General features: G+C 48.5%; 1 protein-coding gene across 1 annotated transcript in view; it reads left to right on the top strand.

The window, feature by feature from the left end:
• Positions 1-25,975, top strand: part of LOC124985130 (core histone macro-H2A.2) — a 52,512-nt gene extending 26,537 nt beyond the window's left edge. Inside the window, exons 3-9 of the mRNA XM_047553517.1 lie at positions 5,059-5,165; positions 6,369-6,566; positions 8,528-8,638; positions 10,372-10,471; positions 15,958-16,047; positions 21,953-22,127; positions 25,309-25,975. Coding sequence (XP_047409473.1) covers positions 5,059-5,165; positions 6,369-6,566; positions 8,528-8,638; positions 10,372-10,471; positions 15,958-16,047; positions 21,953-22,127; positions 25,309-25,474 — 947 coding nt within the window. The 3' untranslated portion in view covers positions 25,475-25,975. The remainder of the gene's footprint in view (positions 1-5,058; positions 5,166-6,368; positions 6,567-8,527; positions 8,639-10,371; positions 10,472-15,957; positions 16,048-21,952; positions 22,128-25,308) is intronic.
• Positions 25,976-26,281: the final 306 nt, after the last annotated feature.

A 26,281-nucleotide genomic window follows, 5' to 3' on the forward strand; every position in this document is an offset into this window, starting at 1 on the left:
AGGAGGAGGAAAGGTGTGTAGGACTGATGAAGCCCATGGGGTTCCTGGGAGAAGGGGACAGAGGGAAGAAGAAAGGCAGGAATGACTGGCAGCTCTCCTAGGAGCCATTTGTGGACAGAGCTGCAGTCCCAAGAGAGATGGGAGAGGAGTCGGGGGATATGATTTTGATTTGGAGATGTGGTGAGCTTGGCTGGCCTGTGGACCCCTTGGGGCAGGTAGCATGGGCCGGGCTGGAGGTAGGTGGGCAGGGCTAGAGGGATGGGCTCTCCCACAAGACTGCAGAGCCCAAGCAGAACAGTGGGCATGGACAGAGCCCGGGGGCACTCCTACTTTTGGGGGCAAGAGAACAAGGAAAAAGAGACCAGGAAAGGAAACAGTCTTGAAGGGATGGCCATTCCGTGGCCCCTGTCCCAACCCTACATTTAACGTGGAAGTTCCCATCTTCTGTGAGCTGGAGAAATCCAGTGTTTGTGTGCAGAAAGAACACCCACTCTCCCAAAATAATGAGCGTGAACTTGGCCACACCCTTTGGCTAAAGAAACCATTCCTTAACTCCCTCTCAGCCATCTTCCACGTGGTTGTTATGGCTGGACCCCAAGCGCAGGGTCTGCTCCAGAGCTCTGTGGGCTCCCATGGGTGCTTCAACCACTTAGCAGAATAACAGCCTTCCCACAAATTTTGCAGTAAAACAAATATGTATAAATCCAGTTCCCTGATTGCCAATGTAAAGATTCCTTTGCCCCCGGGATCAATAAAATAGCTCAAGAATATAGCAAGCTTTTATCACCCATATGATAATAACAATGTCATAATAATATTCAGACTTTGAAGGATGATCGATGCCATGTAAATGGTGACATCCCTGTCCCAAAGATGCCCAGACCGAACATCCAAAAAGATAAGCCCAGTCAATCTAGATTTTCTACTCTGTATTATGTAGAAGATTTTAAAGAAAAAAAGTCCTACCTCTGTTTTTTGCACTAGAGCACATGATCAGATTTTCCTCCTTACAAATTCTTTCAGAAGGTCTGATTCAAGAGGGGTTGCGCGTTCGCCGAGTTCCGCCAGCCGAGCTCCGCCAGCCGAGCTCCGCCAGCCGAGCTCCGCCAGCCGAGCTCCGCCAGCGTGCCCCACGCCCCATGTTGCTGTGTGCTAAATCTCTGCCTTTCTCTTCCTGTGCTTCTTTGATTCCAGCAGATTCTCTGTCTGTAGATCTACTGTCCGTGCATTTGTCCGACAAGCTGAAAGCAACCTGATCTTCCTCGGGGGCTTCCTGAAGGCTCCAAGCATACGGAGCTCCCCGTTAGCCCTCCTCTCACATAGATGGTGGGTTTTTGAATTTGGGGAGGATGCTTTTGCTCTCCCTCTAAATGCAGGTAACAGGAGGTGATGGTCCGTGATGCTAAATCCAGTTCCATTGCTCAGAAACTTAAAATTGAGAGGCTCCCAGATCCCCCTCTTTCCATCTAGAAAAGAGAGTGAGCTGAGAGTTCCTTCCTCCAGAATGTGCACTGGGAAGTGACAGTCCCCAGAGCAAGCGGGTGCTGCAAACCCCACTTCCTGGTGCACAGTAAATTGGAACCTAGGGTCTGCAAGCCTACTCCTGCGGGCTCTGTAACCCCATTTCTGGTTGATGTGTATCATTTTTAAGAGAAAGAAAAGGAGAGAGCAACCAATGTAGCAAATTAGACTAATACCGGCATTAATTTCAAATTATCCGTTCCATTGTCCCAACGAGGATGCTCATACTTCTTTGGTTGGGAAAGCACGGATTGTCAGCAAACACAATATACATTGCTTAAATCTGGGAAAGACGGGAGAATGAATTTGCAGCGATTTAGCACTTTTCATTATGGAAATGCCACATAAATATTTAACTCTAATGTTTATTTTATTCTAATTTTTGTTAATCACATTTGCTTAGTTAATATGGCATACTTATGCCAAGTTTTTGTTATTGCCACAGATTTTATGAATGATGGCAATTTCATGTGCTGTTTTATTTGAAATTAGGTTGATTGTAAAGACTCACACAGAATTGCCTGTTAATTTCAGGACTGAGTATTGATGCCACTGTACCAGCAGATTCCCCCGCACACACTCGTGTGACACACACGACATATTCACACAAGGGCACAGACGCACACTCTCCAGCCCCCGATATCGGTGAGACAGTACGCTGGCACATCGCTTCTTCTCTAAGAGGAGGAATCTTTCTTTAAAGCTTCCTTCCTATTTCTAGTGGCAGACAAATGTGATTTGCACAAAATCCTCCTAAAATTAAGGAAAGAAAGAGAAATAACAAAACAAGACAGAGGAGGAAGGTGGGAAGCATCCAGATGGTAGAAACACTATTCATTCTCACATGTTGGACCACAAAACTGTGATAGCGTGTAAAACAGTTGGGACAATTCCTTTTTATCAGCATTTGTTTAAGTATTTCTTTTAGTTGTCAATGGACCTTTATTATGTTTATTTATTTTTATGTGGTGCTGAGGATCAAATTCACTAGGCAAGCGCTCTAACACTGAGCCACAACCCCAGCCCTTATCAACATTTTAAAAATTTTTTTATTTGTTTTAATTAGTTTTACATAACTGTAGAATCATTTATACATTTTGATAGATCATATATAAATGGAGTATAATTTCTCATTTTTCTGATCGTACATATTGTAGGATCACATGGGTCATGCAGTCATATATGTACATGAGGCAATAATGTCTTTTTCACTCTACTATCCTTCCTACCCCCATATATCTTCCCCATCCTTCATTCCCCTCTACCTAATATAAAGAAACTATTCTTCCATGGCACCCCACCCGCTGTGCTTTATTGTGATTAGCATCCACATATCAGAGAAAACATTCAGCCTTTGGTTTTTTGGGATTGGTTTATTTCACTTAGCATGATATTCTCCAATTCCATCCATTTACCAGCAAATGTCATAATTTCATTCTTCTTCAAAGGTGAGTAATATTCCATCGTATATATATATATACCACATTTTCTTTATCCATTCATCTGTTTAAGGGCATCTAGGTTGGTTCCATAGTTTAGCTATGGTGAGTTGAGTTGCTGTAAACATTTATGTGGCTGCGTCACTGTAGTATGCTAACTTTAAGTTCTTTGGGTATAAACTGAGGAGCTGGGTGAAATGTTGGTTCCTTTCCAAGTTTTCTGAGGAATCTCCATACTGCTTTCCATAATGGTTACACTATTTTGCATTCCCATCAGCAATATATGAGTGTACCCTTTTCCCCACATCCTTGCCAACTTTTATCGTTGCTTATGTTCTTGATCATTGCCATTCTGATTGGAATGAGATGAAATCTTAGAGTAGTTTTGATTTGCATTTCTTAATTGCTAGAGATGTTGAACATTTTTTCATATATTTGTTGATCATATATATCAAATATATATATATATCTTCTTCTGTGAAATATTTGTTCAGTTCCTTAGCCCATTGATTGATTGGGTTATTTGGTTTTTTGGTGTTAAGTTTTTTGAGTTATTTATTTATCCTAGAGATTAATGCTTTATCTGAGGTGCATGTGGTAAAGATTTTCTCCCAACCTGTAGGCTCTCTCTTCACATTATTGATTCCATCCCAATTGTTGATTCTTGATTTAACTTCTTGTGCTTTAGGGGTCTTGTTAAGGAAGTCAGATCCTAGGTCAACATGGTGAAGATTTGGGCCCACTTTTTCTTCTAGTAGTCCCAGGGTCTCTGTTCTAGTGCCTAAGTCTTTGATCCACTGAGTTGACTTTCATACAGGGTGTGAGATAAAGGCTTAATTTCATTTTGTTACATATGGATTTCCAGTTTTCCCAGCACCATTTGTTGAATAGGCTATCTCTCCTCCAATGTATATTTTTGGCTCCTTTGTCTAGTATGAGATACCTGTATTTATGTGGGTTTGTCTCTGTGTCTTCTATTCTGTACCATTGGTCTACGTGTCTGTTTTGGTGCCAATACCATGCTGGTTTTGTTACTATTGCTCTGTAGTATAGTTTGAGTGTTTAGTATGAGGTACACAGTTTGAGGCCTGGTATTGTGGTGGCTCCTGCTTCACTCTTCTTGCTAAGGACTGCTTTGGCTATTCTGGGTCTTTTATTTTTCCAAATGAATTTCATGATTGCTTTTCACATTTTCACATTCACTGAATGCCATGCTGAAACCCTGAGAGCTGCCTTCCTGCCCAGGACTCGTGGCTCTCATCATTGGGAATTCACTTTTTAAGCTAAGCATTTCCTCATCCCACAGTGAAAGTCTGTTCTTCCCATCCGCTTGCTCAAAAAAAGAAGGGAGGAAGGAGAATCTCAAGGGATACCAATGGGTCCCCCAGGCAGCCTTTATACCTGTGTCACCATTCTCCAGAGTCAGCCCTGCTCGCTATAGGCTGAAATCCAGATCCTATGTTAAGATTCTGTTTTGGTCAAGATTCACTTCTACCGACAATAAAGAAGAGAGTTATTTCACTCTTATATAAAAGAAATTTAGAAAGATGGCCCCAATAATAAGACTCAGTTTCCTTCTGTCTTGTTGCTCTACCATCCACGACTTCTTGACCATAGATGGCTGCCCAAATTCCAGCCATTGCATCCTCAGTCCACCGGTAGAAAGGAAAGAAGGGCGCAGCTCCTTTATTAATAGATTCTTCTCAGAAGCCCCATACATCACAACTGCTTGCCTTCCATTGGCCAGAACTCAGTTACATGATCACATTTATCAACAGGGAGGATGGGAAATGTAGTCTTTGTTCTTGTGGTTAAGGGGTCAGGAAAAAAAAAATCAGAAACTGGTATACTAAGGAAGAAGAGGGAGAATTAATTTTGAGGGACAACTAGATGACTTTGCTACAGGATCATATAGGAGGTCTTGCTAAAATATCTTACTTATCTATAACCTGAGTTCATTTCAACTTTCTGGATTTCTCAAGCCCAGGCATAAAAATCACAAATTGATGAATGCCGCCAACCTTGAAAGCCATTCCTCAAGAAAAGGAACTTGGACCCCATTCTGCAATTGTCTGTTAATGCCCCCTTGTAATTTCAGCGGAAATCTTAGAACTGGCGGGGAATGCCGCAAGGGACAACAAGAAGGCCCGGATAGCCCCCAGACACATCCTGCTGGCTGTGGCCAATGACGAGGAGCTCAACCAGGTATGACCGAAGCTCAGACAGCCGTGGGATGGGTTTGCCAAGCACACTTCTGCAGGTGGACCCAACCGGCCACGGTCTTCCCTGTGACAGTTCCAAATCCCATCTATGCCAAAAAAAAAAAAAAAAAAATCAGACTGGGTAAGAGAAGGAGAAATTCTGCTATCTCTGTCTTTCAGAGTCAGAGTTAAGTTGCCCCGGAATAGATCCCATTATGCTATCTGGATCTTGCCAGACTCCTCAGTAAAGACAAGCCCCGCGTTGCTGAGAAGGGCAGTGCAGGTTCCGCCCTCCGGAGTCTCTTCACCCAGATCACACTGATAATTTATTCTCACGAGAACAGAGACTCCTTATTTACTTATTGGAACTGACCCTTTGTATTTTGAAACTAAGTCCAAAGTCCAGTGAACGCCCCACTCCCACCCCAGGATACACAAGGCGGTGGGTAAATAGTAGAATTTTTATTAATATTTGTTTTCTAATCTCATTCTTCTCAAGCTGTAGTGGAGAATCATTGCCCAGTGTCCTAGACTCAAACTAGGTAATAAAAATGGATTACTAGGAAAGTTTCAAAAAGACATATGAACTACAAGCCATGACTGTTCGTTATCAGATTTAACAGGTCTGCAATGACTCTGTCAGTTTGCTCTAAACGTGTCTAGACTCTTACTTCCAAATTCTATGCTTCTCTTGTCCCAGTTGGGGAACTAACAGATTAGAGGTGAGCCCTGGTCTCAGATCACCCTTGGGGCCATGCTGGCTTAGGATATGCAGAATATATTAGTGTAGCGGGAAACATCAATTATTTGCAAATAAGGAAGCCTCTCCACGGGAGGTACCTGGCCAGACAGGTTTTACTGATGATCGCGTGTTGGAGAGTATGCAGACCGCGGGTGTGTTGTGAACCGGGCTGGTCTTTGCGTTGACCTTTGAACCCAGTCTTGTTCAGCTGTGCTCCTCCGATGTGAAGCCCTTCATCCTCTGTCGCCTTCTGGAAGCCCTGAGCCCTGGGCGGCACCCCTGGTTTCGACTTGCATGATCCTTTTGTTTTGATGCCTTGCAACCTATAGAGACATGCTCTCCAAGTCCAAGAGGGGAAGCCCATTAAATGTGTACCGTGTCATGTCTTCAGGAAAGCACAGAACTGTTTTAAATCCAGAACCAACGAGCTCTTGGCCGTATGAGTGCATGCATTTCTCTCTTCAGCTGCTCAAAGGAGTGACCATCGCCAGCGGAGGTGTCCTGCCCAGAATTCACCCCGAACTGCTGGCCAAAAAGCGAGGGACCAAAGGCAAGTCGGAAACTATCCTCTCTCCACCCCCAGAGAAAAGAGGAAGGAAGGCCACGTCAGGCAAGAAGGGAGGCAAGAAGTCCAAGGCTGCCAAGCCACGGACGTCCAAAAAGGTGAGCCCAGGCACGCCCCCTAGTGGTCCAGATGTTCATGTCCTCCCACAATTCATAGGCAGAAACCTGACCCCCAAGGGATGGGATTCCGAGAGCCTCTGGCAGGCGATGAGGTCTTGGATGGCTCAACCCTCATACACGAGATCAGAAGAGCCTGAGGGAGCCGGCGTGGTGCTGCACGCCTGCGATCCCAGGGGCTCGGGAGGCTGAGGCAGGAGGATTGTGAGTTCAAAGTCACCCTCAGCAATTTAGCAAGGCCCTAAATAACTCAGTGAGACCTTGTCTCTAAATAAAACTTTTATAAAAAGGGCTAGGGATGTGGCTCAGTGTAAGTTCCCCTGAGTTCAATCCCCGATACCAAAAAGGAGCAGCCTGAGGGAGCCTGCCTCTCCCCCAGCCTGTGAGGACCCAGCAAGGCCTCCTCTATGAGGAAGGGGCCCTCACCAGACACAAACTGCCCGAGGCTCGATCTTGAAACTTCCAGCCTCCAGAGCAATAGGAGTACATTTTGTTGTTGATAAGCCACCCAGTCAAGGGTGTTTTGCTATAGCAGCTTGAATAGACTGACACCCCAGAATGAGAAAAAAGTTTAAGGACAAAATGACGAGGGCACAGTCGGCATCTCCAGAGGACCGAGGGCTCTGCAGCTTTGTGCTTGAAGAACGTGTAGGGGAAAGAAAGGACCCTTGAGATCAGAGCTCTTGTCATCAAACGGGGTGTGCCCAAGATTCCCAGCCCCGAGGTGAGAGAGGTGGAGACAGGAGCCTGGAGTCCTGCTTCTTGTTCCCCAGGGGCATGCTAAACAATCCCCAGTCTCCATGTACGGTTCCCTGGGTGGGCAGGTCAGATGCCAGAGGTCGTGGGTGGCTTGCTAAGCTAAGTGCCTTGTTCAATGGCACCACTTGTGGAATGATATTTTCTTTTTTCCTGTTTTTTTTTTTTCTTTCTTTTTCTTTTTGTGATATTGGAGATCGAACCCACGACCTTGCCCACGTTAGGCAAGCACTCTACCACTACGCTAAACCCCCAGCCCTGGAGTAATTAATATTTTCAGATGCTGCCCCGTGCGGTAACCACCAGTCACGTGTGGTTATTGGAACTTGAATTAAAATTAAGCCACATTAAAAATTCAGTACCTGGAAGGCACTGGCCATCTTTCAAGCCCTCAGTAGCACTCGGCTGTTGACACGGAGGAGCTGCTTCTCGGGAAGTTCCACTGGACAGCGGTGCTGCTGTCGAGGTGGCGAATTCACTCTGCAGACGTCCCTAACATAAAAGATCATTCAGGAGTGGCCGCCCTTACCACGGGCCCCAGCGAGACCCTGGGGAGAGGGGAGGTTGAGCAGTGTGCTGGGACCACCCGCTTGGCCCTGATGTCTGTCATCACAAACTGCAGGCATGGAAGCCTGCAGAGAGGTTGACGCATCCGGGCAAATGAGGACTTCAGGGAGCTGTGAACTCCTTTCATACACTCCACTTTTTTGCAGGACCCTTTTCTTTTCCTCGCGTCGCTGTCCCTTCATAGAATGGCAGGGGGCGGGACCGGAGCTCGGTGGTAGGGTATGAGCTTAGCATGCACAGGGCCCTAGATTTGGATCCTCCCATCAAAAGAAAAGCTTCAGGCGTGGTGGCGCATGCCTGTCATCCCAGTCATGTGTGAGGCTGAAGGAGGAGGATCATAAATTGGAGGCCAGCGCCAGCAAACTTAACTAGACCCCGGCTCAAAATTTCAAAAAAAAAAATTTTTTTTAAAGACTAGGGGTGTAGCTCTGTGGCAGAGTGCCCATGGGTTCTGTCTTTAGATCAAAAGAAAAGAACAGAAAGAAAGAAAAGGAACGGCAGAGCATAACTTCTAAAGACTCCTTTCATATCCAAGTTGGCTGCATCGTGGCGAGAGCTTAATGCAGCCACACTGGGCTTTCTCTGAATTATTCTCATCTGTCCTGATTTTTTACCAACAGTCCAAACCAAAGGACAGCGATAAAGAAGGAACTTCAAATTCCACCTCCGAAGATGGGCCAGGGGATGGATTCACCATCCTGTCTTCTAAGAGCCTTGTTCTAGGGCAGAAGGTAATAAAGAGAATCGTAATGTGCTGCTGTAAAACACTATTGCATTTTTATAACCTACTCTTTCCAAGCAGTGACGCCGCCTTCGTCCCTTGCTTCCTTAATATGACTTTCACCCTAGCCTTGAATTATTCATTTCTAAACTAACGAGCTATGGTGATTTCTACACCGTGAGAAAGAACCAACAGTTGAGTGCTGAGGTTGGCCATGCCGACCTTGGTCAGCCAAAGGTAACATAGAGAAGCTTTCTGGTCGGTAGATAGGATGACATTACATTCCCCAGATCCCAGTTATTTCTGCACCCACCAAAAAAAAAAAAAAAAAAAAAAAAAATCCATAGCTAACTGCCTCCAACAGCTTCAGAGAGACCTGTCTTCAGGGTCTGATGTCATTTATCAGAGGAAGAAAATAGAAATACATGTTTCCTGAATACCCCTGGTGTTGGAAATGAATTATTTGCCAATAAGTCAGTCTGCTTGCCTTCCCTGGCTGCAGAAGGAAAACAAACAGGGTTATACATTTGAACAGTCTCTAGCAACACAACAGCCGCCCAGCCAGACATGCAAATAATTCATTCCCACAAGTGTGAAGTTTACAGAGCAGACAATTTATCTACCCAGTCAACTGGGGCTCAAATAAGACACACGGGGAAATAGCCGGTTAATCATCTCTCTGGTCCCTGAGCACTCACCGCCTGACAATAGAGTGAACCGCCACTCCAGCCTCTAGAAAAGCGTGCGGTAAGAAGAGCATACATGTGACCAGTTCCTAATTCGTCTCTGCCCAAGCAGAGCAGGAAGCAAAGAGGAGGAATTTATGTCCCCTCCAGGGGTTCTCCATGGTGACATGATGATTAGCTTTCCCTCTCTTATCTAGGGGATTGCCAGGTTCTTGTTCACCTGGGGGAAACTCCCCACCAATGTGGTCCCCCAAAGGCAAGGTCGCAAACCCAGAGCCCATTCACCCCTCCTGCAAGATCACTGGCCTCAGTGCCGTACCCCAAAACTCCAGGGCTGCTCAGGGGGAAATTCAGAACCCTGAGAAGAAAATGCCGGCCCTGAACCTCTCTCCCTCACAGACGCTGCTCAGAGGATGTTGCACAAAAAAAAAAAAAAAAAAAAAAAAAAATCAAGGCCACCGGGTTGGGAACCAAAGGCGTAAACCATCAGGGAAAGAAATGAGAAGTTCCATTCTTGTTCAGGCAGATTTGTTGCATTCTCTAGCCTCAAAGCGAAAATCAAATCCACTGAGCTCGCACGAGCTCTTCAAACCCAAACACCAGCTGGGTGCGGTGGCGCCCTGTCTCAAAATAAAATAAAGTCAAATAAACAGAGCTGGGCATGGAGTTCAGTGTTTAGAGTGCCTCTGGGTTCATTCCCTCAAAATAAAAATAAGTGTAAAGGGCATGGGGGCACGTGCTTGGAATCCCAGCAACTCGGGGGACTGAAGAGGATTGCAAGTTCAAGGCTGGGTTGGGCAACCGGACAAGGTCCTGCCTCGAAATAAAATGAAAAGGGCTGGGATGTGGCTCGGGGGAGAGCGCTTGCCTAGCACGCACAAGGCCCTGGGTTCCATCCCCAGCACCATAAGGAAAAAATAAAACCCAAACCTGGGAAACGTTTGCTCCACATGCGGCCCCTGTGTTGACGTTCAGTATGAATTATTGAGAGTGCGTGGAAGATTCTTCCATGGAATTCGACCTTTCCCATATTTTTCCTCTTTTCTTCCTAACTCAGCTGTCCCTGACCCAGAGTGACATCAGCCATATTGGCTCCATGAGAGTGGAGGGCATTGTCCACCCAACCACAGCCGAAATTGACCTCAAGGAAGATATAGGTAAGGTCCTGAGACTTCAGCAGAGGTAGCACCCGGTCAGGCACGTCCTCATAAAGTCAGCCATTGTCCACAGGGTCCCCTGTCGAACTCCATCTCTGTATGTCATTGAACAGCATCCCTACAGAGTAACTCAGACACATTTCGTGAGATTCATATTGAAGTATCGGGTAGAGACACATCGTCAGCGTATGACTTGATGAATTTTTCTCAAAGCAAATACCACCAAGCCACCAGCACCTAGGTCAGGCAGCGGTCCCTTAGGGCACCCCGGCAGCCTCCGCGGCCGCGCCCCCCCCAGGCTGCCGTCTTCTCCAGGGGTCACCTTGCCCTCTCTTCTCACACGTGGAGGGGCTTCGTCTCTTGAACTTTATTGAAGTGACATCAGGTACTCTCCTGTGTCTGGCTCCTTGTCCTCAGCATTGTGTCTGTGAGATCCAGCCGTGCTGCTGAGCGTGGCTGTGTCCCCTCATATTCTGGGCCGCACAGCATTACTCTGGACAGATAGACCCCAGTTTATCCACCCCTTCTGCCATTGATGGCATCTGAGTAGTTTCCAGATTATTCTACATGTTTTGGATGAAACCTCATGCCCTTTGTAAGGCATACTGAGGATGCTGTTGGTACAAGGGAAACATGCGGTGGTCTGTAAGGCCCTGAGCACTGGGTTATCTTACCGTTGGTTTCCACCTGTCGCAGGAGGGGGGAGGGCCCTGGAAACACCAGCACGGCGAGTGGTCACCACCCCACCCACTTGTCACCATCTTGTCCATTTTTACAAGACAGAACTGCCTTCGCTCCCCATTGAAAGGGTACAGTGAACACAGGAAAGGCCCTGTTGTCCCCAGGGAGGGGGCTTGCCTCTTGTGGGGGCCCTGAGAGGAGAGATGGGTGGAAAGGTGGCCAGATGGTTAAGAGAGCAGGTTTTGAGCCCACCTGATCTGTGTCCTGGCTTTTACAAATCAGCTCCCAGGGCTGGGGATAGAGCTCAGTTGGTAAAGTGCTTGCCCGGCAAGTACAGACCTTGGGTTCAACCCCAGCACCGAAAAATAAATAAATAAATAATCTCCTCCTGCTCTGCGACCTTGGGAAGTTTTCTTTTCTTTTCTTTTCTTTTTTTTTTTTTTTTTGATGTTTAAAATACCTTTATTTTATTAACTTATTTTTATGGGGTGCTGAGGATCAAACCCAGTGCCTCACACACACCAGGCAAGTGCTCTACCACTGAGCCACAACCTCAGCCCTGGTCAGTTTTCTTAACGTGGCTAAACCTCCGTTTCCTCATCTGAAACTGAGAATAGAATTTGTCTCACGTTGTGCTGTGAAGATTAAGTAGATAACACACACACGGGGCTCTGTGAAGAGCTGGGCTCACGACAGTTAATAATGAGAGTCTGTTATCGTTGCTGTGTTGTCAGCAGGCCCAGCCGTCCTGAATCAGTTCTCCACCATGAACCCAAACCAAGCATCCCGTGCAGCAAAGACCATGATTTATCCTTTTTTTTTAAGGAATTGAACCCAGGGGTGCTCTGAACCACCACCCACACCCTGTTTTAGGTCTGTATTAAGACAGGGTCTCGCTAAGTTGCTGAGCCTGACCTCAAACTTGCAAACTTCCTGCCTCGGCCTCCTGAGTTGCTGGGATTACAGGCGTGCACACCGTGCCCAGCAACATGCTTTATTCTTTTAAAATATTCTGTTAGGGGCAGTAAGTGTAATTCAGTGGAGAAGTCCAGGGTTTGATCCCCAATTCCCTCTGCATGCGAAAAAATAAAAATAAGTTATTACAAAAAAATTTTAGCATACACACAAATAGGAAAATGTAATGGACTCTTCATCAGATGCAAGAGTCAGCTGCAAGCGTGATCTAGCATGTTTCAGCTTTTAACCCCTCCACATGCTTCCAGACAAGATATTATTTTATCTGTGAGTGGTTTAGAACATTCTCCAAAAGATAAGGCTAATTTTTAACAACATGAGCATAATACCATTATTATGCCTTAAAAAAATAAATTCATATCAACATATAATGATATTCAGATTCCAATTGTATCATGAATGTTAATTTTTTCAATTGATTCAGAATCCAAATGAATCCACACACTGCAGCTGGCTGATAAGTCTCTGAGCTCCTCAGTTCCCCTTTCATCTCTCTTTTTCATTTCTTTGCAAATTTATTTGTTGAGGAAACCAGGTCATTTGTCCTGGAGGGTCTCACACAACGTAGATTTTGTTTGTTTGCATCCACATTAAACATCTTTTCTTCTCTGTATATTTTTGTTGTTTTATTTTGTTTTGTTTTTATAAATTGGTAGTTGGATCTAGAGACTGAACGAGTTCAAGTTCAGGAAATCTGGGGCTGGGGATGAAGCTCGATGGTAGAGTACAGGAGGCCTTGAGTTCAGTTCCCAACACATAAATAATAATTTGAACCAGACTCCTCGGCCAGGGATGCCTTTTTGGAACAGGATGCGGTTGCCTCTCTGGGTGACACTGGCAACCACAGGCGCCCTTCCTAGCTTGCCCGTTTGCCGGGGTTGCTAAGGATGGATAGTGTGATTCTAGCGTTTCTTCATTCCTCATGGGACTGCTTCCACAGAGAGAAGCTGCCTCCCCAGCCCTCCAGGCTGCTTTGTTCTTAAGAGTTTAGTGAACAGGGTGGCCTCACCGTGCCTCTACATATCTCCATTGGGTCCCTGACCTGAAGGCAGGGTGCAGTAGCTTTGGTTTCTCGGCTTCTCTGTATGAACTGCCTCCCAGCTTCGGTTACCAGCCTTCCTCAGGCTTCTGGACCCAGCAGATCCATACTGACCGGGAGTCTGGGAGCCAGAAAGGAGACTCAGAGGTGGTTGACATAGCCTGCAACCACCACTTCCTGGTCATATCATTGAAACCCAAGTACCAACTGGACTAGGTGGTGCATGCCTATAACCCCAGTGACTCAGGAGGCTGAGAAGGGAGGATTGCAAGTTCTAGGCTGGCCTCAGAAATTTAGTGAGCCCTCAGCAACTTAGCAAGACCCTGTCTCAAAATAAAAAATAAAAAGGACTAAGGATGTAGCCTAGTGGTAAAGGTCCCCTGGGTTCCATCCCCAGTACCAAAAAAAAAAAAAAAGAAAAGAAAGAAAAGAAACCCAAGTTTTGCTCCTGGCGGAGGACCAAAGCAGAGGAGGGAGGCAGCAGGCGAGACTTCAGCAGTCTGAGTCCATGGTTCCCAATGCCCTGTGGTTTCAGTAAGTGCCCCACTGGCTGGAGGAAGATGCCACAAGAGTGACTTTGGATTCACCCACAGCAGGCAGGGGCTGTGACCAAGTAGAGTCAACAGCCAGCTTCAGGTGTGGCCTGTTCTCATTCAGCTACAGTTGCTAGCTACACTGCCCAACAGGCTCTAGCGGCGCTCGCACAGTTACTGCTGCCTAGGCATGCGCAGCCGGCACAGCTGCAGTTACCAGGCCCAGTCCTACAACAGCTGTTGCTCTGGAGGCTACCCCCGGCACACACAGCAACAAGAAGCCCCACCACCACCCCCAGCAACTACACAAAACCAGCTCCTGGCTGGGCACAGTGACACATACCTCTAATCCCAGCAGCTCGGGAGGCTGAGGCAGGAGGATCACACGTTCAAAGCCAGCCTCAGCAGCTTAGCGAGGCCATAAGCAACTTAGTGAGACCCTATCTCTAAATAAAAAATAAAAAGGGATGGGGATGTGGCTCAGTGGTTGAGTGTCCCTGAGTCCAACAATTCCTGGTACAAAAAAAAAAAAGTCCGCAGCTGCTGTTGTAACTTACAATCATAAGCAGTTAACCAACAGCCAGCAGCAAGGGCTGTCGCTCGGTGCCGCAGTCAGGCCTCAACTGTCTATTGCTGAAACCGGCCACCACACGGCCCCCAAAGCAGGTGGTGGCCAAGGTGCAAGTCAGTATACTCAAGCCCAGGAAAAAGAGAAAAGAAAAGGAGAAACACAAGCCCCTTAATGAAGAAGCCCCCTCCCCAGAGAGTGACTGCTAGAATCGGCATTTGTCCTGACTGATCTGCACAAATTGTGGCTCTCCAAGAATACTTGAGTGTCTCGAGTGTAGAAAATCTATCACTGAGGCCCTAGGGAGGCCCCTGAACCGGGTGACGATGACGATGGTGATGTGGATGATGACGAGGATCCCTTATGCAAAATGTTGGGGATCCCTTATCCAAAAGTGTTTCAGAGTTTGGATTTTTTCAGATTTGGGACTATTTGCACATACATGAGAAATCTTGGCGAGGGGACCCAAGTCTAAATACAAAGCTCATTTAGGTTTCATTTACACTCATACCCGTAACCTGAAGGTAATTTTATATGATATTTTCAGTGCACTTGAGTTTTGAGGGTGACCCACTCATCACAAGAGGTCAGGTGTGGAATTTTCCTTATGGTTCCATATTGATACTCAAAAACTTTTGGATTTGGACCAATTTGGATTTGGGGATTTCAGATTAGGATGCTCAATCCATAAAGATAACTAATAAAAAGAGAACTGAGACTTGCCCCAGACATTCAGATCACCAAATTCACTAGAAGATGAGAACTGCTGAGGAGAAACAGCTCATTGCCCATGGAGAATAGCCGCCATCCTAGTCTGACCAACACCCATGGCCTCTCAGAGACATGGGAACAGGGGAAGAGGTGCTGGGTCACCTGGTGAGCCCAGATGAGGTTCCTGCTTGACCAGGACAGCATATTTCCGCTGTCTCTTGGGGGCCCCAGTTGACCTCTGTAGAGGCCAAACCCCACGATATTGAAGAACTTGCCCGAACGTCAAAGTTGGGGCAGCTCTCCCCACAGGAAGTCCTTGGAGATTGGCCTCCCAAATTTCTGCATGTTTCCACTACAAATTGAGGCCTCCACTGGAGGAGCGGCATACTGGGCTGCCCTGGGCCTGTGTCCATCCTCTGACCCAAGGACTTAGAACTTGCGGCTGATGAGAGCAGGTCTACAGAGCTCTGTGACTGCTGAACCCGTAAAGCAGAACTGGCATCTCAGCCAGAAGAAAGAAGGAAATAAGTCATCTCCAGGGCTGGAAATCACCTCTTAAAAGTCCTTTAAAGCAGCTTGCTAACCAGCCGGGCACAGGAGCTCATGCCCATAATCACGGCAACTCAGGAGGCTGAGGTGGGAGGATTACAAGTTCAAGGCCAGCCTCAGCAACTTAGCAAGACCTTGTATCAAAATAAAAAATAAAAAGGTCTGGAGATGCCGCAGTGGTCGTGCATCCCTGGGTTCAATCCCCAACCCCCAGTACTGGGAAAAAGAGAGAGAGAGACTTGCTAACCTAAGTCGGTTACACCAGAGGCCCAAAGACCCCCAGACCAGTGATCCCTGGCAAACCAGGATGACAGCCAGGAAGTAAAATTTCTAGTGTCTAAGGATGCCCTCCCCCGCCTACTAAGAATATGGCCAACAGTGTGATTATATTGAAAACACACCACGCAGCTTCCCTTGTTCTCCTCTGCAGGAAAAGCCCTGGAAAAGGCTGGGGGCAAAGAGTTCTTGGAAACAGTAAAGGAGCTTCGCAAATCCCAAGGTCCTTTGGAAGTGGCTGAAGGTAAGCATAGAACGGGCTCCTCCCGCCCCGCCCCGTCCTCGCCAGACTCTGGCCTCGGGCGCACGCGTATCCAGTGTCTGCAACAGAACATGCCGTAACTAATCACCAAGCGATTTCAGCATCTGATGACTTGAGCAGGCCCGTGGAGATCACTTCATATGCTCTGGGGACTGTAAGTGTCTGGATAGTTCATGTCCATGTACATCAGATCCCCGCAGAATGGCGGATTTTGTGTCTGCAGTGAGATACGTAGGACTTAAATCTTGCCATTGTAACCATCTAAAGTGCGTGAATCCAGTGGCACTAGGTACTTGACGATGTCATACAGCCATGGCCACTGCCTACCTCCAGAGCTTTTTTATCACCTTGAACAGAAACCCCACCCCATTGAGCAGTCACCCCACTCGCACTTCCCCAGGCCCTGGCAACTACTGATCTACTTTCTGTCTCTGCAAATTTGCCTACTCTGGACAGTTCGCATCAATGGGGTCATACAGTGAGTGGCCCTTTGGGTCTGGCTTCTTTCACGTAACATGGTATTTTTGAATTTCATCGAAGTGGTAGCATGTATCAGTACTTCTCTCCCTTTTATGGCTGAATAGTATTCTACCTTGTTTATCCATCCAATTGTGGGGGGTGTCCACCTTTGGCCACTGTGAATAGAGCTCCTGTACACCTGTGCAGCTTTTGGTGTGGACACCGGGTGTCATGGCTACTGGTAAGGGGATCCAACTTCAGAGCCACGTTCCCACCACAGCATCCCCAGATCAGTCCCTCACAGTGCTGCACTAATGCAGTGACCGCAGAGGTCAGGGGAACCTGCTGCTGTCCTCAGACATAATAAATCAGCACTGAGGGGAAGGTGTTGGGGACGCTGACTCTTTGGGGCGGGACACTGTGACCGTGGTCATGAGCAAGCAGGGAGGAGAGAGCAGCAGCCAAGATGAGCTGAGCCCACGGGCTGCGTGATGAGGTCTGGATCTGACTCTGTATGGACCAGAAAGGCCACCTGGAAGTTCAGGCAGGGGACTGTCATGATCAGACTAGACTGTTCGAAAAATAATGGGAGTTCCCAATCTAGAAAGAACAGGAGTCCATACTTTAAAGTCCACATGCAATGTGGGCAAAATGTCCTTTTTTAAACTGTTAAGACAGCGCCTTTGAACATAGGATCAGCACGTGTGCAGATGGAAATAGAAGACTTGTGAGCAGCCACCACAGGGGCATTGCAACCACAGGGTCACCAGGATCCAGGGCAGGGACTCTGCAGAGCCACAAGGTCAGCTCTTGCCTGGTGATGGACGGCAGTCACTGGTGGAAGGAGCAGAGCTAGGCTCACTGCTCAAAGCAAAGGGCTGGAGAAATCTCCCCTAGTCTTTCCCAAGGCAAAGCTCTGACCACCTCCCAGGACTTCGGCTTGGGTGAAATCTGGCTTTCCGGGGTAGAGAAAGGGGTCCGATCCCCTCACCCAGACCCGAGGCCACATTGCCCACTGACCTCAGTGTCTAGATGAACCACATCCCATCACCTTGAGATAAAACCCAAAACCATTTAAGGCTGCACCTGGTCTGGGGGGTTGGGGTCTGGGGGAGGCTCCCAGCCCCCTGCCCGACAGGGTGGGAGGGAGAGAAAAGTAGCTGCTCTCCCTAGAATGAGGGGCTCTGGCACACTTCTAAACGGTTCTAGAAGCAGAAAAAACAAGACGTAGAAGCAGTATTTAAAAAGATCATAGCTGAGAATTTTCTAGAAGTAAACATGAGCCCTCCGATTGAAAATATCAGGCATTATAAATGAAAATAGATCCAAAACCTGACCCATTCTAATGAAGGGTCAGAAGTTCAGAAATCAAGAGAAACCTCCAAAGCAACCCAAGAGAACAGGTCGGTCATTTGTAAAGAAATGACAGTTCCGATGACTGCAAACTCCCCGTCAGCAACCTGATCCTGGAAACAGGAAAGAAATGTCTTCAAAGCACCAAAGGGAAAAAGAAAAACATGCCAACCAAGAATTCCGCATGTTGCTATGTTTTCATTCAAGAGTGAGGGTTAGCAGGGCAGGATGGCACATGCCAGAAATCCCAGCAACTTCGAGGCTGAGGCAGGAGGATCGCAAGTTCAAGGCCAGCCTCAGCAACTTAGCAAGACCCTCTCTCAAAATAAAAAGTAAAAAGGGCTGGAGATGTAGCTCAGTGGTAAAGCACCTCTGGGTTCAATCCCCAATACAAAAGAGAGAGAGAGAAAAAAAGAGTGAGAGTAAATAATGCACAATTTCAGACATGCAAAAATTGAGAGGCAGACATTCAGAACCTTCAGGAAGGAACCAGAAGTCAATCAGAAGGAAGTGGAGAGTTGCAGAAAGCAGTCATAAATTGATGCAAATATGTTGTGTCTAAGTATGTGCAGTCTGGGGCCAGTTAGGGCTCGCAGCCTGGGAAGAAGGGAAAAGGGGAGAGAGTTCATTAGGATCTGACTTCATGTTTCATTTAATTAAAAGACACCTTGGTTTTAAGATATGCCTTTATTGTATGGACCACTAAGATTAGATTTCAAAAGTGGGCTAATAGGAGACCCCACATGAGGCTGGGACGTTCAGATTAAGAGCATGGTGATCCACCTGCAGAAAGGACGGTCAGTACCCGTCTTGACTTTGGCATTGGGTGGAAAGAGGTGGGGAGGAAAGGCCGCTTGCTGGTCAACCTGAACTGCAAACCAGTACTCCTGCAGGTTTGCAGCCAGGCCCAGTGCTGCCCAAAACCTCAGGTAGAGAGGTCGGTGGGGTGCGACCTCTGTTTGGTAGTGTCCCCAGGGGACATAGAAGGAAATGCAACTTTTTTTATGAAAGAACTCAGCTTCAATCTTGGCTGACAGCAATTGTAAGATGCATCCTGATTTCAAAATTATTAAAATAAGTAAAAAAATTAAATGGCCTGGGGGTGTGACTCAGTGGCCGAGCACTTCCCTAGCATGCACTGGGCCCTAGGTTCAATCCCAGCATCACCACGACAAAAAAGACAATTTAATAATTTTTTTAAGTGCACTTGGGATGGATAAAGAAAGCAGACCAATGACAGTGCAGTCCCACCCTGATGTTACAGGGTGTGTCAAGGGCACATTAGGAAATATTTTAGGAGCAGCACCAGTGAGGGGCAGCACCACATAGCAACTTAGTCAGGAGGGGATGCCAAGAATGGATGCAGGGTTTACAGACTGAGTAAGTGGATGGAGAGTCAGACTTCCCACTCATCCTGTGGTTATTCAAGCACCTGCCCTGCCACATGCTGCCCTGGGAAGTGACAGAGACTAGGCAAACACATCCCTGAATTTGTTGTTGGGGTCAAGCCAGTTTGAGTTAAGCATCTGCAGTGCACACTGCAGGGTGGGAGTAGGGGCTGTGGTTGTGAAGGTGGTCCCTGCACACTCCTGTGGGAACTTGACGAGTGAATGACGAGTTTGCTGGGTACATGTTGGGCCTGGGGCACCAGAAAGGTCACAGGGTGCAGGGTGCTGTTGAAAGCTGACGGGGAGATGGCTTGCAGATGGATCCTGCAGCAGGCGAGAGCCCTGGACCCCGCAGGCAGGAAGACCAAGGCGGCTGTGGGAAGCCGAAGCCCCATTAGAAGGAAGACCGTGGTGTCATGGAGACCAGGAATCCGCAGTGCCCCCAGCAGGACAGCAGGGTGCCCTGCAGTTCCTTTTTGCTGTGGTGATGCCTGAGAACATGTCAGGTATTCCACACTGTGACGGTCCCCTGAGGGAAGGTTCTGGAAGCTTGTAGCAGCAGCATGCCATCCTCAGAAAGCACCTCAGCAGGTGAAAGTGTTCCACCAGGGGACATCACATCAGATCAGAGATGGCTGCCGGCCAGTCGGTCAGTAGGGTTAGTAGGTGTTATACCAAGTGCTTATACCAACAGCGTGACCCGTCCCCGGCACCTCCCGGGAGCATCATAAGCCACGGCAGCTGATGCCATTTCCCATTTCCAGTTGCCATGGAGATGCTGTGCTCTGGATTGAAGTGCTATCATGGGCTACCTTCAAAATCATTTTTCTCCCCTTGATGGAATGTTTCATGCTGCCAATAGGCATATTCCTCTTGTTTAAAAATGACTTTAGATTCAGAAGAATATCATTCAGCTGGTAACATGACCATAGTTAAAAAACATACAAAATAAATCAGTCATGGGTGTGAAGAACCAACCCCTCCAGCCCATGAGAGCAGCGAGAGCCTCAGAAAAACTGCCCCAATCAGGGCCAAATCCAGGGTCCCAGGTTCTCTGCAGAACAGCCCCAGGTTCCAGGTTCCAGGGCACCATGTCCAGATCAATCGGCCACATTCTGCCTCTGCGTACAAACACACAAGGTCGTAAAGTCGTAAACCCACTGGGAAGGTGAGGTACTTACGGTCTACTGACTGACTGGGGGTCCCCTGGACCTAGTCTCCAGTCATCCAAGCAAGTAGTTACAGCATCTCTGACACTGTCGGATCACTAGGACGCACTTCTCATAAACTAGGTGGGCATCACGTACTTCGGATAAATCTCCCAAGCCAACCCCACACCTGGCTCCAGAGCATGGCAGACACGTGTATGTCACAAGCACTGCCCTGGTGGCCATGACTGCCCCAGAGTGCCAAGGCACCCAGAGCCTAGTCACTTTAGGAGGACTAGGGACCCTTGAGGCACAGAGCCCGGCTCCGCCAGGCAGGTGGCTTAGGGACAAGCAGCACAGGACTGAAGCTACAGCTGCCCCAGGGATCTAAGCAGGGCCAGTGGGTCAGAGGACTGCTGCCCTGGGGATGGGCAGCCACAGGGACGTCCCTCAAACTCAGCAGCCACAGTGCTTATCGGCTCCGTCGCCAACGGGAACGATGTTCAGGGGAGTAAAAAGTAAGACAAAGAAGAATGGGACCAGGCTGGTATGGTTGACGTTTGAAATTGTGGGTCCAGGTTGGCTGGGTCTCACTTTGAACCCCTGCTGTCTGCAGGATACACGGAGGCCACCCAGTACTGCTAGGGGCCGAGGAAATGTACGACCAAGTTAGAGGCTCTCGGCTCAGGAGGGCCCCCAGATCCCAAGAGCACAGCACAGGCCTACACCTGACCCGGGCGGGATGTCTGTGGGGCCGGGTCGGACAGACACGGCTGTTTTTAAAAACGTGCATCTTTTTCCCGTGCTGCCCTGACACCACAAACTCGGTGGCTTCAAACACAGATACGTTCTTCCAGCTGTGAGGTCAGCAGTCCACAGCGAGCTCTCAGGGCCGAGACCAGGGTGCTGCAGGGCCGGTGCCTTTGGAGGCGCAGGGAGAGGCCTGCCCTGCCCTTCCCGGCTCCAGGCCCTGGCATCCTTGGCCCCTGGACAGGGCGCCCCCGTCTCTGCGTCTGCCACCTTGCTGTCTCTCACTTTGGGCCCTCCTGCCTGCCGCCCTCTCAGAGGGTCCACCTGATCACATTTTAGGGTCCAGCAGGTCATCCAGGACAATCTCCTGTTTAGTCACATCTGAAAATTCCCTCTGGCCACCGGGGTCAAGGCGCATCCACAGGTCCCAGGGGTAGGACCTGGGTGTTGTGGCCAGGCCATTACCCAATCTACCGTGGCACCAGAGAACACGCGGATGTGTTCCTGCTACCAAAACCCCAGTGAGCAGGTTCCTCGCTGGCAGACCACGTCAGGTTGACCTGCTGTCACATCAGCGTTGGAGGCTTTCCCCGAAGCTCGTGCTGACCGTCCAGGGCCATCCCAGCAGCGCCCGATGGGAAGCAGAGAGTGTCGGCCCTTCCGCTTCCTTGTCCCCGACCCCTCCCCACCCAGCCCCTGGATCAGACTCCCACGTGTGCTCATTGGCCTAACTCCCGCCATAAAGCGAAATTAGGAAATAACCTGCAGCGTTTCTCTCCCTTGTCCCAGCCGCCGTCAGCCAATCCAGTGGACTGGCAGCCAAATTCGTCATCCATTGTCACATCCCCCAGTGGGGCTCCGACAAATGTGAAGAACAACTTGAAGAGACCATCAAAAACTGCCTGTCAGCAGCCGAGGACAAGAAGCTAAAGTCGGTCGCCTTCCCGCCCTTTCCCAGTGGCAGGTAGGGGGCCATCTCTGGAGTGGATCTTTCCAGTCTTCTCACAGGAACCAGGTGCCGCTCACCTTCCATCTCATCTTCCATTCGAGAAGATTCAGCCATGGCATGTTAGCCAGGCAGTAGAGAAAGGAACCCGGTTTCCCACCTTCCAAATGGGGAAAGATAGGCCCCTGGCCGACCAGGAGGCGGCTCTCCATGGCTGGGGCCAGCCCTGCCTCCTTGACGTCAAAGCCCAGACAGAAAGGGGTCCACAGGGAGCTTCCTGTGGCAGAGGCAAGGTGGCGTGTTCATGTCTGACCAAGTTGCCTGCCCTGTGCACAGCCTGCGGTGTGCAAAGCCCACATCCCCACCAGCTGCCCACCGTGTAAAACGCATGATCAGAAAACACCAGCTTGAGCCGGGCACGGTGGCACACGCCTGTAATGCAGCTGGGGCAGGGAATCCCAGGGTGGGCAGCTGAGTGAGACCCTGCATTTTAGTCAGGCTTTTTGCTGCTGCAACCCAAAGACCGAAAAGTTTACTTTGGTGCTCACGGTTTCTGAGGTCTCAGTCCATAACAGACAAGTCCATTGTTCTGGGTCCAAGGTGAGGCCAAACAGCATGGTGGGTAGGTGTGGCACAGAGAAATGGCCCAGGACATGGAACCAGGAAGGAGAGAGAGAGAGAGAGAGAGAGAGAGAGAGAGAGAGAGAGAGAGAGAGAGAGAGATAGCGCTCCCCTCGCCATGGACAAAATACAAACCCAAGGCACATCCCCAATAACCCACCTCCTCCAGCCACACCCTACCTGCCTACAGTTACCACCCAGTTAATTCATTCCTATCAGGGGATTAATTTACTGATTGTATTAAGGCTCTCATAAGCCAGTCATTTCACACATGAGCTTTTGGGGGGCACCTCATACATAAACCATAGCACTCCTTTTTGTTTTGTTTTGTTTTTTTAATTTAATTTTTTTTTATTTTTACAGACTGCATTTTGATTCATTGTACACAAATGGGCTACAGCTTTTCATTTCTATGGTTGTACACAATGTAGATTACACCATTCATGTATATAGGGTAATACTGTCTGTCTCATTCTACTATCTTTCTGTCCCCCACACCCTCCTGCCCCATTTTCCTCTACACCATCCAAAGTTCCTTCATTCTTCTCTTTCCCCCATCACTCCCCAACCCTGTTATATATTGTCATCCACTTATCAGAGGAAACATTCGGCCTTTGGGTTTTTTGGGCTTGGCCTACTTCACTTGGCATATTTTCCAAATTCATCCATTAACCAGCAAATGCCATAATTTTATTCTTCTTTGTGGAAGAGTAATATTCCATTGTGTATATATATATATATAATTTTTTTTATCCATTCATCTGTTGAAGGGCATCTAGGTTGGTTCCACAATCTAGCTATTGTGAATTGAGCTGCTATGAACATTGATGTGGCTGCATCACTGTAGTATGCTGATTTTAAGTCCTTTGGGTATAAACCGAGGAGTGGGATTACTGGGTCAAATGGTGGGTCCGTTCCAAGTTTTCTGAGAAGTTTCCATACTGCTTTCCAGAGTGGCTGCACCAATTTGCAACTCAATCAACAAAGTATGTGTGCCTTTTCCCCACATCCTTGCCAACATTTATTATTGTTTGTGTTCTTGATAATAACCATTCTAATTGGAGTTAGATGAAATCGTACGGTCATTTTAATTTGCATTTCTCTAATTACTAGGGTTGATGAGTCCTTTTTCACATATTTGTGGATCACCTGTATATCTTCTGTGAAGTGTCTGCCCATTTCCTTAGCCCATTTATTGATTGGGTTCTTTGTGTTTTTGTAAACCATAGCACTCTTGTCAAAACAAAATAAAAGGGCCGGGGATGTAGCTCAGTGGTAGAACACTCATGGGTTCAATCCCTGCTACTCAGTGTGGTCCATGGAACAGGGCAGGGCCATCACCTGGTTAGGATATGAACTCTCACCCCCACTCCTCATCTGCCTTGGAATCACCAGGGGATTTATTCCTCTGCTGCCCTGCGTGGAACAGCAGAGCCAGGAGGCAGAGGTCTGCAGACACACCCCAAGCTGTGAAAGGCCACCCCTGAGGGTGTGCTTACCTGAGGCCGGGCTCTATAACACAGGCAGGCACATCCCAGGAGGAAGAAGAGGCAGCGCCTGGGTTCCTGCTGTGACCCTGTCTCCACCACAGCAGCAGCGCTGGCCCTCCCCAGTCTAGGCCCGAGGCCCTGCGGCTGCATTCTAAGTGGGCCCACGGGACGGGCAGTGCTGGTCCACACTGGACCCCCCCCCCCCACACACACACACACACACACACGTGAAATTCACACAGGGCAGGCCCATCCTGGACCTGTGCCAGGGGTCTTTGGTGGCCGACCCCAAGTAACCCTTATGGCAGGGTCCCCGGAGGCTGGTGGACAGCACTCTTGGTGCTTGGGACTCTCAGCAAACGTACAGCAGCCCAGCCCTGCCTGGAAGCACAGACGAAATCACACTGGCACATCCAAGAGCCCATGAAATAGTGAGTATATGGAAAAAGAATTTTGAAAACAAGCTGTTGAGCTGAATTGCTAGATTTATTTTTTTTGGTACTAGGGATTGAACCCAGGGTTGCTGAAACCACTGAGCCACATCTCTAGCCCTTTTTAATTTTTTTTTTTTTTTTTGCTGTACTGGGGATCGAACTCAGGGCCTTGTGCTTGTGAGGCAAGCACTCTACCAGCTGAGCTATCTCCCCAGTCCCCTTTTTAATTTTTTATTGAGACAGGGTCTCACTAAGTTACTGCAGCTGGCTTTGAACTCACAATCCTCCTGCCTCGGCCTGAGCCACCACACCCAGCCAAATTGCTAGTATCCTTACAGCCAAGTTCTACTTGATCCAGGCAATAGTTTCAAACCAGAGCACCCTCACCTGGCAGCCCTATGATGTTGGCCAAAATCATACCTGTTGGTGTGGTAACTAGAAAGTGGGGACAACAACTCCAAGATGGCCCTTTGGCTAGGCTGGAGGTGACATGTGACCCAACCCTGTGCCCAGTGATGCCTCACTCGGTACAAATGAGAGCCCAAGGCCAGAATAAGAAGGAACCCAGGGCATCGCCCTCCCAGGCTGAGGGAGAGTTAGGACCCAGGGTCTTGGGACCAAAATGACACGTTCTCTCCTTTTGCCTCGGCACAGAAACTGCTTTCCCAAACAGACGGCCGCCCAGGTGACCCTCAAGGCCATCTCGGCCCACTTCGACGACTCCAGCGCGTCCTCCCTGAAGAACGTGTACTTCCTGCTCTTTGACAGCGAGAGCATCGGCATCTACGTGCAGGAGATGGCCAAGCTGGACGCCAAGTAGCGGCTCCGGCAGGGTCGCGGGAGAGCCACGAGTCCCGAGAGCGGGGAAGGGAGCCGCAGGAGCAGAGGCGGCGGAGGGGGCAGGGCCGCGGGGCACCGGGAGGTGCCCTCCGCCACTTACTCTCCTTGCCAAGGGCCTCGTCTGCATTTAACCAGGTCCCCACCAGGGGTTCCTTCCATGTTTTCTCCCTGTTGTTTTAGGACTTTTTAAAAAACAAAAAAACAGACCTCGTTTTAGATTTCTAGCATCGACTTTTACACGCACTCACACACAAAAAAAAAATCCTTTTACGATTCTTAAATCTCTCGCTCCTCCTTTAGCCAAGGGAAGGGGCGAGAGAGCGAGTCGGGCTCGGTGGCTCTGCGGCGGAGGCGGCAGACGTCCCGCTGGTGCTTTTCTGTTTCCGGGCCCCTCCCGGCCCCTCCCCCTATGGTATCTGTAACGACTCCTCAAGTTTTTGTTTTTTGTTTTTTGTTTTTTTTGCTTTGGGCTTTTTATTTGTTTGTTTTATTCTGTTTTTTAAAGAAAATGAAAGGAAAAAAAATAAAAGATCCAGTGTCTTTCTTATAACATATTCTTTATTGCAACATTCTTCCTCCATATGGAAAACTGCATCCCCCTGGATGGATACTTCTAGAATGTTCTAGTAAATAGAACAAGGCTTGTCACTCACGGGCTGAGAGTCCCACCATGCTAGGCCAGGTCCCAGGTCAGACTGGACCACTGCCTGTGTTGCCAGGCAGTGGTCCAGCCTCTGGGAAGGGTGAGCTGCTAGCTGTGGTGAAGCCACCAGGGGGGTCACCATCC

This window comes from Sciurus carolinensis, chromosome 5 (genome assembly GCF_902686445.1).
Source record: "Sciurus carolinensis chromosome 5, mSciCar1.2, whole genome shotgun sequence".
Taxonomy (NCBI): domain Eukaryota; kingdom Metazoa; phylum Chordata; class Mammalia; order Rodentia; family Sciuridae; genus Sciurus; species Sciurus carolinensis.